At 40.6% G+C, this 13631-nt stretch overlaps 1 protein-coding gene across 1 annotated transcript; it reads right to left on the reverse strand.

Annotated features, from left to right (window-relative positions):
• Positions 1-541: 541 nt before the first annotated feature.
• Positions 542-11634, reverse strand: LOC144329303 (mycocerosic acid synthase-like polyketide synthase). The gene is made up of 6 exons (XM_077936822.1): positions 11454-11634; positions 10345-10498; positions 8842-9002; positions 7808-8011; positions 7024-7205; positions 542-6131 (listed from the first exon to the last, which is right to left on the reverse strand). The coding sequence occupies exons 1-6, from the start codon at positions 11506-11508 to the stop codon at positions 585-587; spliced, it is 6303 nt and encodes a 2100-aa protein (XP_077792948.1). The 5' UTR covers positions 11509-11634; the 3' UTR covers positions 542-584.
• Positions 11635-13631: the final 1997 nt, after the last annotated feature.

The raw sequence follows: 13631 nt of genomic DNA on the forward strand, positions 1-13631 counted from the left end.
CATTCAAATTAATTATCTGTACTAAAGTTACGATCAATACATTTTCCATATAATTCATATTCCACCTAGCAAATAACAGTAAAAAAAAAATAAAAATCAATTGTACTTAAATAATTGAATGCTAGAAATTGAAGGCTGCAATCATAGGCACACCTCCAGAGCAACACTCTACATGCCTACTTAGAAATAAACACCATTTTTTTTCCAACTGAGCTTCATGCCAGGTAGGTCTGTGTTGGCCTGCGGTGTTACATACAGATACGTCTAACTGTTTTGCACAATCAGAAATTCGTAGCTAAACAGAAATTCTGTATTGTGCACCGAACTGAAAAGACATTGGACTTGCTCCATTTGTCATATGCATTTATATCTTCTACCACAAGCCACCTACTGTCCCTGCGTCTTACCCGTCAGACTGTGGTGATAGGCATGGCCAGAACGTGTCCTGTATAGAGGTTTCCATTTTGGGGACTAGTAGTACCGTGGCGATCAAGGGGTTTTGAGGTTTTGAACTGCAAAAAACAAACCTTGAACACTAAGCCATTACTGATAATTAATTTAGTATAATGCCTGGAAATGCATTTCTACAACCAGCTTCCAACATCAGTACCTTCAGCTCCATGAGAATCGGTTGTGTCAGAATTTTCTTTCAAGTATAAGATTAAAGTTGACACAGTGGACTGAGGATCAAGTAGTTTCGTGAGAGGTATTTCCACTCTCCTTTCCGTAAAGATACGATTCTGTAGAGTAAAGGCTAATGTAGAGTCTACACCCAATGATGAAAGTGGCGTATGCATTGAAAGATCAACAGGGATTGTTTTAGCCAGGCTTTTCAAAAGTGTGATTGCATAATCTACAGGCTCATTTAGAGAGTAGTTTTTGAATCCAGCTTCACCAGCAAGCTCAGGATTACTACCTGTCTCTTCAGAAACAAGTTCATAAAAACGACTCTTCAATGACAAATTTTGAGATAAAACATGATCAGCTAAAGTTTGAAAATTCAATTTTAACACAGCTTGCTGAGGTTGATCCAGAATTAAGCTTCTTTTTAGATATTCATGAATCTCGTTCACTTGCAGATCCTCTATTCCTTTCGTTTGTAACCTATAATTTTGATAGTGTTGTTGATCTTGCAAGGCTCCGAGATTTAAAGCACCCCAGTTAATGGACTGCGCTGGAAGGCCACTGTTTCTCCTGTAATGACAGAAGAGATCCAGGAAGGAATTGGCAGCTGCGTAGTTGGACTGTGTTGCGTTTCCAAGAAACGATGAAATAGAAGAATAACATACAAAGTGGTCAAGCTCCCTGCCTTGCGTGGCACGATGAAGATTGATTACCCCTGCTACCTTTGGATTTAAAACTTCCTCAAAGTTTGACACGTTGAGGGTTTCAAGGAGCCCATCATGTAAAGCCATAGCACTGTGGAATACACCTTTAACAGGAGAGTTTGGGAAAAATTTACTGATCGACTTGATAGCTTTCTCAACCTCTGAACTGCAAACAATGTTAGACTGCAAGTTGACTATTCTGCTCCCTTCACAGTGATCCTGGAGAGCATTTATTTCTTTTTGCTCCTCAGTGCTTGGATTCCTCTGTGAAAGCAGCACAATGCACCTGCCTCCATTCTGAGCTACAAATTTTACAGTTTCTAAGCCAAGCCTAGTGAATTCATCTGCGACTATATAAACTGCATTCTGCTTAAACATTCTCCTGTCTGTTTCAGTCTCGGGTATATCTGATATCTTGCTGTCTTCCCCATCACTTTTTAGTACTGCAACTGGGACATTCTTGCAGTTGAAATAGGATGCGGCAACCTCAGGCCTCAGATCCTTTCCTGCTTGCTGAAAAATGAAATATGCGATATCTTTTAATTGTTTCATATTCAATGACTTCAGCCAACAATACATCTCCTTCTGAGATCGTATCAGATATGCTTTCTGGAAAATGCGGATAAGACTGACAGTGTGAATATGGATATTTTCATGATCACTCCCAGCCAGATACCTCAAACATTCTGGTTGTTCATTGCCATAAACCAGTACAACATCTCGGAGATGGAAAAGACAGCTTAGGCCCTCTTTAAATAGTCCGTTTAGTGGAGGTAGAAAAATAAGGGCATTGCACTGATTAACACGTTGCCATAGACCAGTTGTATGGTTTGTAACTATTATTTTCCAACCTAATTCCTGAGCTGAAAAAGTAAGCACTTTGCACAAAACTGACTCGGGCTCAGTGCAAACAATACCTAATATTTCATTATGCTTTGGCACTGGCAGCATTTGATGAAAAATCTCCCTTGCTACCCAGAAGAACGAAGTGCATGGTATATTTCTGAAACATGGAAATTTTTGAGTGCTGAAACAAACTGTTTCTGGAATATTAATTCTTGACGCTGCAGAAACCGGATAACATGAAGCAATATGATCTCCCACTTTTACCTTTTTCACCTCACTGCCTGTTGCTGTTACAGTGCCAGTAAAGTCTAGAGCTAATAGCTTGTGTTTATCTATAGTATCTGAATTCCAATACAACGTTTTCCCAAACTTGCAGCTGGACACGCTAACAGGGAAATAGTCTTCTGAGTGGATGCTTATTTTTTCAAGTTGAACTTCAACACTGTGGTTGCCAAGTTGAGTACGTGAGTTGGCAACTTTAACTGACAGATCATTCATACAGTATGGATCTCCTGTATACAAAATGCAGAAGTCTGAGTTCTGAAGTGGGTGGGAAGGTGTATTGAAGGCTGTGGGTTCAATCTGTGTGCGCCTAATTTCAGAACTATAAATTCGTCCCTCATCAATCCAGACTTCTGGATAATCCTGTGCTTTATATTTTACTAAAACATCAGCTAAGGCCGAGATATCTATTGCATTTGTAGAGCTGATGTCAATAATCTGAAACGTTATTTCCGGGACTTCAACCATACATGTTCGAGCCATGCCGTACAAACCAAAGCCAGTGTTTATATGGTCTACTTTCCTTTCTGATGTCCTGTAAGTGATTACTGTAATGGAGCAATGGGACTTCTTCTCCTTTAATGCAGTAACAACTTGGCGAAATGCCTCACAGCATCTTACTGAATGTTTCACCACTTTCTCCGGCAAATTTTCGTTCAGTTTTTGGATGCCCCACATAAACAGAACATCATCATATCCCTGCAGTTCCATATTAATCTTACTTTGTGCATAGGTATCTGTTCTCTTAGCTGCCAACAATTTCTCCCATTCCTGATACGCAACAAATCTAGACTCGCTATGTAAGTAATTCTTGAGCTGCTGCGATATTCCAAATTTGTCAGCAAACACCACAACTCGAGGTGCTTTGGGCAGATTATGCATTGCTTGATCAGAAGTTATTTCCTTCCACTGATTTTCAAACAACAATTCATTTTCTTTCCTGGGAATTTCCTGTACCAAATTAATTCGAACACATCTCAGTTCTACCAGAACGGAGCCTTGTTTATCTGTGAAGCATCCACAAAACTCTAAGAAATTGTCAGTGGACTTGGTTGTTTTTAAATATATAATCATTTCCTCTTCCAATGAGCGAGCAACTGCAAGACTACTTATACCAGAAGGTAAAACTACTTTGTTATTGGAAGTAACTGCAGCCAGAATACCTACCATTTGCAGAAAACAATCTAAAAGGACTGGATGGATATAATACTCGTACATTTCTTCTACTGTTTGTCTCTTCACTGTAACAGTTCTCACAGCTTCTTTCAAGTCTTCACAATAAAATACATTACTTAGCTGCCTGAAAGTAGCATCATAGTTGGATCCAGACTGAGCCAATGTTTCATAAACCTCATCTTCGCTAACAACAGATCTACACCTCTGAAAAATGTCTTTTAAAGAAATCTTCTTTTCTTCAATTGATGTTTCAGGGTTCTTTCTGACTTGTCCCGAAGCATAAACTGTATTAGCTGAACCTGATTGTATTCTGAACTTTGACACTGTTTGTTGTGGCTCAACCTTTATCTTCAAAGCATGGAGATTTTCATTTAAAACACATGGTGCAGGGAAAAATATATTCATTTGACAATAACTTAGGGGTACTTTTGGCCTTGAGCTCGTCATCACGGCTGCCAGAGCAAGTTCCACCAAAACAGCTACAGGAATTAATGCAGCACAGTAGTTCTTGTGCTCATATAAATGTGGTTTCAGAGCCTCAGAGATAGAACAAATGAATTCTGAGTTATCCTTATTTGTACTGCAAATTAAAGAATGGCTTGAGCTTACAGCTCTGCTGTTTGCTTTCTGATGCAGCATGAGTTTCTGATGATCAAAGTGATACCTGGGATAAGCTGATGGTACACTTTGATAACCTTCATAAAAATGCTGCCAATTCACATTCAATCCCAATTCAAAAAGATCTTTCACTAGATTAAGAAGAGTCACATATTCCCTATCCGTTTGCAAAGAATTAAAAACTCTGGTTTGCGTCCCTAATGTCTCAACGATGTATCTCTGCAAAGCTCTTTGAGGACCTATTTCCACAAATGCAACGTTGTCCTTGCCTTTTACTGATGTCATTATGGCCTCTGCAAAAGAAACAGGATCCCGAACCTGTCTGGCCCAGTAGGTGCCTGTAACAAAATCACCATCTGAAATGGCCTTCCCTGTTGCTGTCGAAATTAGCTCAATCTCTGGCTTCCCTTTCTTTAATTCTGATAGGCTTTCTGAGAGTTCTGTTAGTACTGGTTCTATCATGTGGCTGTGATATGCAGCTGGCCCATCTAAGGTATGAAGAAATATGTTTCTTTTACTGAAGTGCTCAGCTAAATCTTTATGAATGGCGTGGATAGATGCTTCATCTCCTGATAAGGTGCAAGACAAAGGACTGTTAAACGCTGCAACGCAGACTTTCCCTGAATATGCACCAAGGGCTGCTGACACTTCTGCAACGGGAATGTTGTCAACCACCAGCATTCTGCCTCCAGTGACTTTAGCCTGCAGCCTGCTCCTGTGGTAGATGACTTTGACAGCATCTTCCAGGGAAATCAAGCCAGCACAATGGGCAGCAGCTACTTCACCAACTGAATGGCCAACAGCAGCAATTGGCTTAACGCCCCAGTGTTGCAGGAGTGTAACCAAGGCCACCTGCAGTGTAAAGAGTAAGGGCTGGGCAACTTCAGGCCTGGGCAAATCATTGTGCCCACTTTCTGTTAAATTCAAAATTCCAGTGGGTGAAAGCTGTTGAAATAATTGCTTGATTTCAATACATTTGTCTCTGAAGACAGGCTCAGATTTCAGCAGGATTCTACATATCCCTTTGAAATGCAAACCATTACCGGAGAACACAAAGATCAATTCTGCAGGCTTTTTCCGTGACACAGTTTCCATTTCAGTTGAATTAAGCTGTTGCTGTAAGTGCTGGAGAGAGGATGCCACAAACGCTTTTCTGTATTTGTAGTTTATGTGACTTCTTCTACAAGCAGATGTGTAGGCCAGATTTGGGAGTGTCGCTGATTCACTGGTATTAAGGTACCTAGCTGTGTCTTCTATCGCCCGTTTGAGAGAACTCCTTAAAGCTGCCGAAATGACAAATAATTCAACGGGCCTTCGGACTGGAGAAATAACCTGGGTTTGTTTAAACTGTCTGACAACCACATGGGCATTGGTGCCCCCAAATCCAAAACAGTTGATCCCAGCAACTCTGCCATATTCACCAGGCTCCTCCCACTTCTCCACTGTTGTTGGGATGGAGAGATTCAGTTTCCCTGTATTTATGCTGCTGGTGCTCTCTGAAAAGTGCAAGGATGGGACTATCTTCCCATGGTGCATCATGAGAAGAACTTTGATTAAGCCTGCTGCCCCAGCAGCTGACTCTGTGTGCCCAATGTTCCCTTTAACGGAGCCAATCTTGAGAGGGGGCAAATCGGGAGGCCTTTTTCTGCCAATGACATTGCCTAAGCTCTCTGCTTCAGTGGCATCTTCATTAGGGATTCCTAGACCATTTGTTTCAATGTACTGAACAGCTGAAGGATCAATATACGTTGGATAAATGTTAAGTAACAACTTCTCTTGTGCTGCTTGAGATGATCGCATGCCTGGAGCAACAGAACTTCCATTCTGGTTGATTGCCGTGATGCTGATGATGCCCCATATTTTGTTGAATTCTTCCTGTGCCTATTTGTGGACAATGGAATACACAATGTTATCAAACATTAACTAATGCAGCATGATTATATTTAGATTTGTTTTAACAGCTTTATCCTGAATTCACTTTTTTTCTGCACCATGGTATTACTCTTAAGCATTACTTACAGTACAAGAGCAGCAGGTTATTCCAGCCATTTATTTCGAGGGATATTGGGGAAATTTGTAATTATTATGTGGCAGTTAGGCATTTTTTAGTGGCTAACTATTTCTTGTTGGACTGTTTTCTGGTTAATAGTTTAGAATACTTCATTAGTGAGTAAATTAAGGGGTCAGTCTGGTGTAATCAGAATGTGAGACTAGTACTGGGAAGATCAAGTTTCAAATCCGCTTTCAGTCATTAATCTAATCGTGTGGCTTTAGATCAATGACCATCTTTCAGTCATTGGATAACAGGGTAGAGCACAATGTATGTATGACACCTTGAGTTCCTTTGAAGAAAGACAGGCTATAAATATAATAAATAAATAGTATCTGTTTAGAAGAGAGTCTCATGATAATTGGGAATCTCTCCAATAACTTCTAATTTAGATATCAATCAAAATTTGGAGGTTAAAACCTCTAGTTCAGGGGATCATGCCAAGAAAGAGCAGCCAAAGGTAGATGGCCATTTTGAAAGCTTAGTGACATAGGCAGAGAATCTTTCTGGAACTGTTTCTGGAGATTTGAGACAGAGTAGCATCAGTGCTACCTTGAAGGAATGCCTGTTTGCCTCCACTTAGGTTCTGCTTGAGCATATTTTTTAAAAAAGCAAATATTACAAAGACAGCAAGTCTCTGGTGTTCTCCTTTCCAAAGCACACTAGACCCAATGAACATCCCTGGGACATTTGGAAATTGAGAGTTCAGTATAAACACCCTACCTTTACCAGTGGCTTTAATAGAAGAACGCCACATCCTTCTCCTCTTCCATAGCCACCTGCATGTTTAGAGAAGGGTTTACTAATTCCGTCAGGTGATAAAAGGTTTGCTTTACTCAGAGATACAAACTTCCAAGGCTCTATGATGCAATTTATTCCTCCACAGATAGCAGATTCGCAGTCTCCTATAGCAAAGGTACAGAAAAACAGAACGAGCCTGAAATCATGAAAGGGGAAAAACGGATATTTCATTCACATAGCCACGAGGTGTTGATACCATCGGTGTCTTCATGGTGATTTCTCTTGCAAAATCCTTTGTTGGGCATATCTTTGTCTCTCATCTCCAAGTTTTAAACTAGCCTCTCCTGGGTCAGGCAGGGCATAAGCAGTGGAACGTTGGTTGTCGAACGTAATCTGTTCTGGAAGACCATTTGACTTCCAAAACGTTCAACAACTGAGGCGCAATTGCTGGTCGGCAAAATCCACTGAAAAAATGGAGAAATGCACCTCAGAAGCCATTCGACTTCCAAGGCGCGTTAAAAAATGGAAGCATTCACTTCCGGGTTGTCAGCGTTTGAAAGCCGCAACCTTCAACTTCCGAAGTGTTTGACAACCGAGGTTCCACGCACCACCTAGCACAGTGCATTACAGTTGATATAATACACAGAAAAATCATTTAGTGATCCACTAAGACCCTCAGCAATTTTCAAGTGGTCTTTGGGAGGGTGGGGGAAGTTTGGGAATCACGGTTAATGGTATGCATAAGAAACCTAGTAACCAAGAATACCTTGTTTAATGGCTTTGTAACCAAGGTCCAAAGCAGAGAGAAAAGATGAACAAGCTGTATCAATGGCAATTGATGGTCCAGTCAAATTAAAACTGTATGAAATCCGATGAGCAGCTGTACTCATTGCTGCCCCTGTGGCATCATAATGGTTTATTTCAGCAACTGCCCTGCTGGTTATAGATTCATAGTCTCGATTCATCAGGCCTGTAAATACAGAACATTTGTTTTTAAGGTCAATTTACACTCAAATCTACATCTAGTACTGGTTTTTATTCTTCACCTCCTATCCTACAATTATTTATTATTTCACTTTTATTCTGTGTTTCTTCTAAGGCACTTAAGCAGCATGTGTTTCCCCATCTCAGTTTCCCTTCACAGTAAATCTGATAACCAGCCTTGCACAGCCAACATGCTTAAGTTTTATTAATGCATGAAGGGGTTAAAAACTCAGAGTGAGCTCTCCTGCCAAGCTTAGCTATGTCACTTCCCCTGTCCTTGGGATGAGATAGGTAATCAGGCTTATTGTCCCATCTATGGTACTTGAGAAACTCAGTGTGTGAGGAGGTTTGAGATGCTTGTTCTAGCTCAGCCACATGGCTCTCACCAGCCACCCTTGTGTTCATATTCCAATAAATCTAGGAACTTTTACCACTTTGTAACTAAGCTAAGTTTTCCTGCCTGTGCGATGTTTTCTGATGAACGTATGGAAAAGCACATGAAGCTGATATTTGATGAGTTTGTAAGTAAACCAATTTTTAAATTACCAAACTTATGGCCTTTTCCTATGCTGGGGAATAGAGGAATTTAGGAACTCACTTGGAAAGACATATTTTAAAGGCCTAACAATATTATCCAATATTGTCAATTCTGACAAAGCAATTATCTAGGGCCTTCCAACATCATTTTATTTGGAATTGCCACGTGTAAACGCCCATATAGATGTGATGTTACCAATCGTGTGGCCACCTCTAAAGCAGATATATGGTATGCAATGTAAATATACAAAATCTTCTGCATCATAGCTATTATCTTACCAACAAAAACCCCTGTTTTGGTACCACTAATGTTTTCAGGAGTGACTCCTGCATCTTCCAGCGCTCTGTAGGTACATTCCATGAGTAACTTTTGCTGAGGATCCATACGCTCAGCTTCCTCATTGCTGATGCCAAACAGCTTGTTATCGAATGCATTCAATCTAAAAAAATTAAATGGAGGTATGACATGATATACGGTGTGATCCACATACTGCTTAATCCAACATGCTCTGATAAGATATACTTAAAATTCATTGAAGCCTAATACTACATGTTGTAAGTTAAAGGTAAAGGGACCCCTGACCATTAGGTCCAGTCGTCACCGACTCTGGGGTTGCGGCGCTCATCTCGCTTTATTGGCCAAGGGAGCCGGCGTACAGCTTCCAGCACATAAATTGTCAAGATAGGACACAGCAAATAGGACACTGTGCCCATGTCATTTCATAGCACAGTGGTACCTTAGTCTGTTCTTAAACCAAGGTGTGCTTTCCCATAGCAGCAGGGACTCAATTTACAAATGAAACACACTCAACGGGAAGCGGAACATGTTCTGCTTCCAAGGCAAAGTTCACAAACCAAAACACCTTCCAGGTTTGCAGCATTCTAAATCCAAGTTGTTCATAAACTAAGCTGTTCTTAAACCAAGGTACCACTGTATGAAGCTGGTGGAAATAGCAGTGAAACACCATGGCTTGAAACTATTGCACCAGGAAAAGCTGCACTGCAGTATAATCAGGGCTCCCCCTCCCTCACCAGAACTCACTGGAACTCAGTTTGGCACATCTCAGGTGGGCACCATTGTCATTATAAGAGGACAAGGGAGGTGTTCATTGTGAGTTCCACCACCTCTTTTTCTAGAAAAAGAGCTCTGGGAATATCCACATGAGGATAACTCTCATGTGGGAGACAACAGTCCTAAAATGGGTTATAGCTGCCTTAGTTCCAGGGTATGATCTGAAGCAAAAATGAGGCATTTGTTGGGCACACTGGCTGTGATTTATGGGACATTTGGAGGAGCACAGAGACAACATCTGGTCTGAAGGCACTTAGGGACATCTCCTTACTGAAGCTAAGCAGGTCCAGATGTACCTGGGTTGGTGACTGCCTGGGAACTTGGATTCCATGATGGAAGGAGGGGTATAAAGTGTAAGGAAATAATAATGATAATAATGAATTTATTATTGTTGTGGCGATTATTAACTAGTCACTTTTTCAGAAAAAAAGAACTCAAAGAGGCTTAAAATGTGCCTCTGCTCATGCTGCTCACCAACACCACCTCAGCACGAGTCCTGCCCTCAAGGCCTTCCGATCATGTAGTTGGAAAAGAGATTAATACCCACACTCGAAATTGTAGCTGATGAGCAGAATGTGGAGGGACATTAGTATTATGATGACATCACCTTTTTTTGTGAAGTTCATATAGTGTACAATTTCAGCATAAGATTTGCACCCAAAGCAGCTCCCGTAAGTCTGAAGGATTTATTAGCAAAATATATGACTTACTCATCAAGAAGAGCAGCACGAGTTGTACGTATTTTACCTGGTTTGTGGTCACCTGGATCATACCACTCTCTAATGTTAAATCTTTCTGGAGGTATTTCTGTAGTGCAGTTTCTGCCATTCTCTAACACTTTCCAGAAACTGTCAATTCCTTCACCTGTTGCATGAAGATTTAAATATACATTTTTAGATGTATTAAAATATACTGTTTTCGTTTTCAAAATGTCAAACCTGCCTTGTTCAGTTTATCTGAACTTACATGAGAAATCCAACTTTCAAAATGCGATACAAATTAAATTTGCATTTCAAGTGCTACAAAATTTCAAATTTCATAGAAAATTGGACCTTTCCTAAATCACACAATCTCATCATACTGTCTGTAATTTTTCTGCATGATGTTCTTATGAAAATTGCATTCAGCTGTTACCATATTTGTTTGGATGGCATCTCACAGATGAGAGCCATCTAGTTGTGAAGGCATAAGGTTTAGGTTAGCATATTCCAAGTTCAGGAAGGCAAAATACATAATTAAATTGATATGTGCTATTCTGCTTGTTGTGGAAGTTAGATCAGACATTTAAAGAGTATTGATGAGATGCAAAATTCCAAGATCTGTCATGTAACAAACCTGAATTTCCAGTGGACTTCATAATATCACAGACATTCACTTCTCCATGTTCATGACAGGGACATATTAAAAATATTTCTAGCAAGAATTTAAATACAGTGGTACCTCAGGTTAAGTACTTAAGTCGTTCCGGAGGTCCGTTCTTAACCTGAAACTGTTCTTAACCTGAAGCACCACTTTAGCTAATGGGGCCTCCTGCTGCTGCTGCGCTGCCGGAGCACGATTTCTGTTCTTATCCTGAAGCAAAGTTCTTAACCTGAAGCACTATTTCTGGGTTAGCGGAGTGTGTAACCTGAAGCGTATGTTACCTGAAGCGTATGTAACCCGAGGTACCACTGTATTGGTATCTCCCAATAACTAGTGCTGAGTTCTTAGTTTACTCTTACTTTAAATCACGAGAAAGCTTTATGCCATAGAACAATAAAAAGAGTGAAAGAAACATGGATAACTTTTCTTATATCACTCCCCCCCCTCAAAGACTTACCTCCAGGAAAGTTGCATCCTATACCCACAATAGCTATTTCATTCTCACATGCCATCTTTATTTTATTTTTCTACTTGTGTTGGTCACTGAATAAGGCAATCGTCCTGTGGAAAAGAAGGCAGAGTTGTAAGTATTTATTTTTAATTGGTGCCTACTCCTTGAAATATAAGCAACCCTTTGTGATGACCGCAGAGTAATATTCTTCGATGAAGAGCAGATCAGTTCATAAATGTGTGTGTGTGTGTGTGTACTATATATCTATACAGTACCAATCTCTGAGGTACATTGAGATTCAGATGTGATCCTATTGCAATAAACAAACAGAACAGCAGGCAGCAACCTACAGGTCACCTGGGCAACCAAGCACAGATGGAGGGAAAGTTCAAGGTATATTGTGGAGGTCAAAGAAAGAGGACTGACATCCAAATCCTGTGTAAGAAAAGTAGGCAGTTCCATAAAGATTGATACGCAGACATGAGTTGGCTGCTGAAGAGGAAGTCAATGTTTCGAGACTTCAGACTCTCCTGAGGGCCAGACTGCGAGTACTGAGGGGAATTCTAAGGCCCCACCTTCCACTTTACATTTAAAGCAGAATCTTGCCCCATTAAACAGTCATAGCATCCCCCAAAGGATCCTGTCAGTAGTGCTTGCCGAGAGACCCTTATTCCCCTCACGCCGCTACACCTCTCAGTGCGGCGAAACAATAAATCCCTCTTACCTCTCTTTTTAATAAGGAGTATAATGGGGAAAGTGCTCTAGAGCGCGTGAGGTAACTTACACTTGACGTACTACAGGTATGCCAATTCTAGGGGGTTTAGGTGTTTTCAGCCCCCTCAATATTTGTTTGAAGGCACCCAGCGCCCCCCCCCCCCAATGTTGAGGGAGACTGGTGCAACACACACTGACACACATACACCAGTCTTGGGGGGGGGACCTGGTGCCTCTCACATAACATCTAACCTTTTAAAAATAAAATAAAATGTTTCTATTACCGTGGTACCTTAGTTCTCAAACGCCTTGGTACTCAAACGCCTTGGTTCCCAAATGCCGAAAAACCCGGAAGTAAGTGTTTTTGGGAAGCCGAACGTCCAATGTGGCTGTCGGCTGCTGTTTCCGGGGCGCCTGCACCAATCAGAAGCTGCGCCTTGGTTTTTGAACATTTGAGAAGTCAAATGGACTTCTGGAACAGATTAAGTTTGGTACTTTTGTTTTCGCTATTTCTTTTGCGTTTTTGTTTATGAGGCTTTTTCGGTTAATTTGTTTTTCTGACTGTGTGGAACCCAGTTCAGCTACTGATTGATTGAGTGAGTGAGTGAGTGAGTGAGTGAGTGACTGCGGAAATGGATAACACACCCACACCCATCCAAACAATGACAACCATCAGTGCAGGTAAGAAAAAATAATAATTTTAATTTTTATCATCTACAAAACTTATTTATTTTATAGTACAGTTGATTATTGCTTTCATTTTATGGATCAATTGTATTGTTAGTGAAATTCATGTTAAATTGCTGTTTTAGGGGTTTTTAAAAGTCTGGAGCGGATTAATCCATTTTGCATTACTTTCTATGGGAAAGCGCACCTTGGTTTTGGAATGCTTTGGTTTTGGAACGGACTTCTGGGACGGATTAAGTTTGAGAACCAAGGTACCACTGTACTGATATGCTTCCCACCCCAGGATCCATCCTCATTTATTTATTCCCTGCAAACAAATCACAATGGAAGCTCAATGAAAAGCCAGTGCATAATCTCCCTTCAAACAAATCAAGATGGATTTTTAATAAACAGGAAGCCAGAGATGGCTAAGTCTTCACAGCAAAGGAGAATCCTGTTGTGGACATTGGCTGTCATCAAGTGAGACAATGAAGTGGTCCTAATTATTTGAAGGGCAGAAAGCTACATTTGGGTAGGAATGTAGTCATCTGGTCTTTATGGGGTTAGATTTCATACTTCTTCTTATAAGACGGAGTAAGCCTCCAGCTTTTTGAGTTTTCTCCCCAATTATTTCCAGCTTCTGTTTATAAACATCCTGTTTTGGCTGGCCTAGATATATAAACTGAGCAGCTGCACTCACTTTACTCCTTGCAAAAGATGTTCCTATGTAAAATGAGCTTTTCTCTTTTATTAGGAGCTATCGAAGAAAGTCCAATAAAAATAAAAATATCCCACTCACATCCC

This window comes from Podarcis muralis, chromosome 12, assembly GCF_964188315.1.
Source record: "Podarcis muralis chromosome 12, rPodMur119.hap1.1, whole genome shotgun sequence".
NCBI classification, from domain to species: domain Eukaryota; kingdom Metazoa; phylum Chordata; class Lepidosauria; order Squamata; family Lacertidae; genus Podarcis; species Podarcis muralis.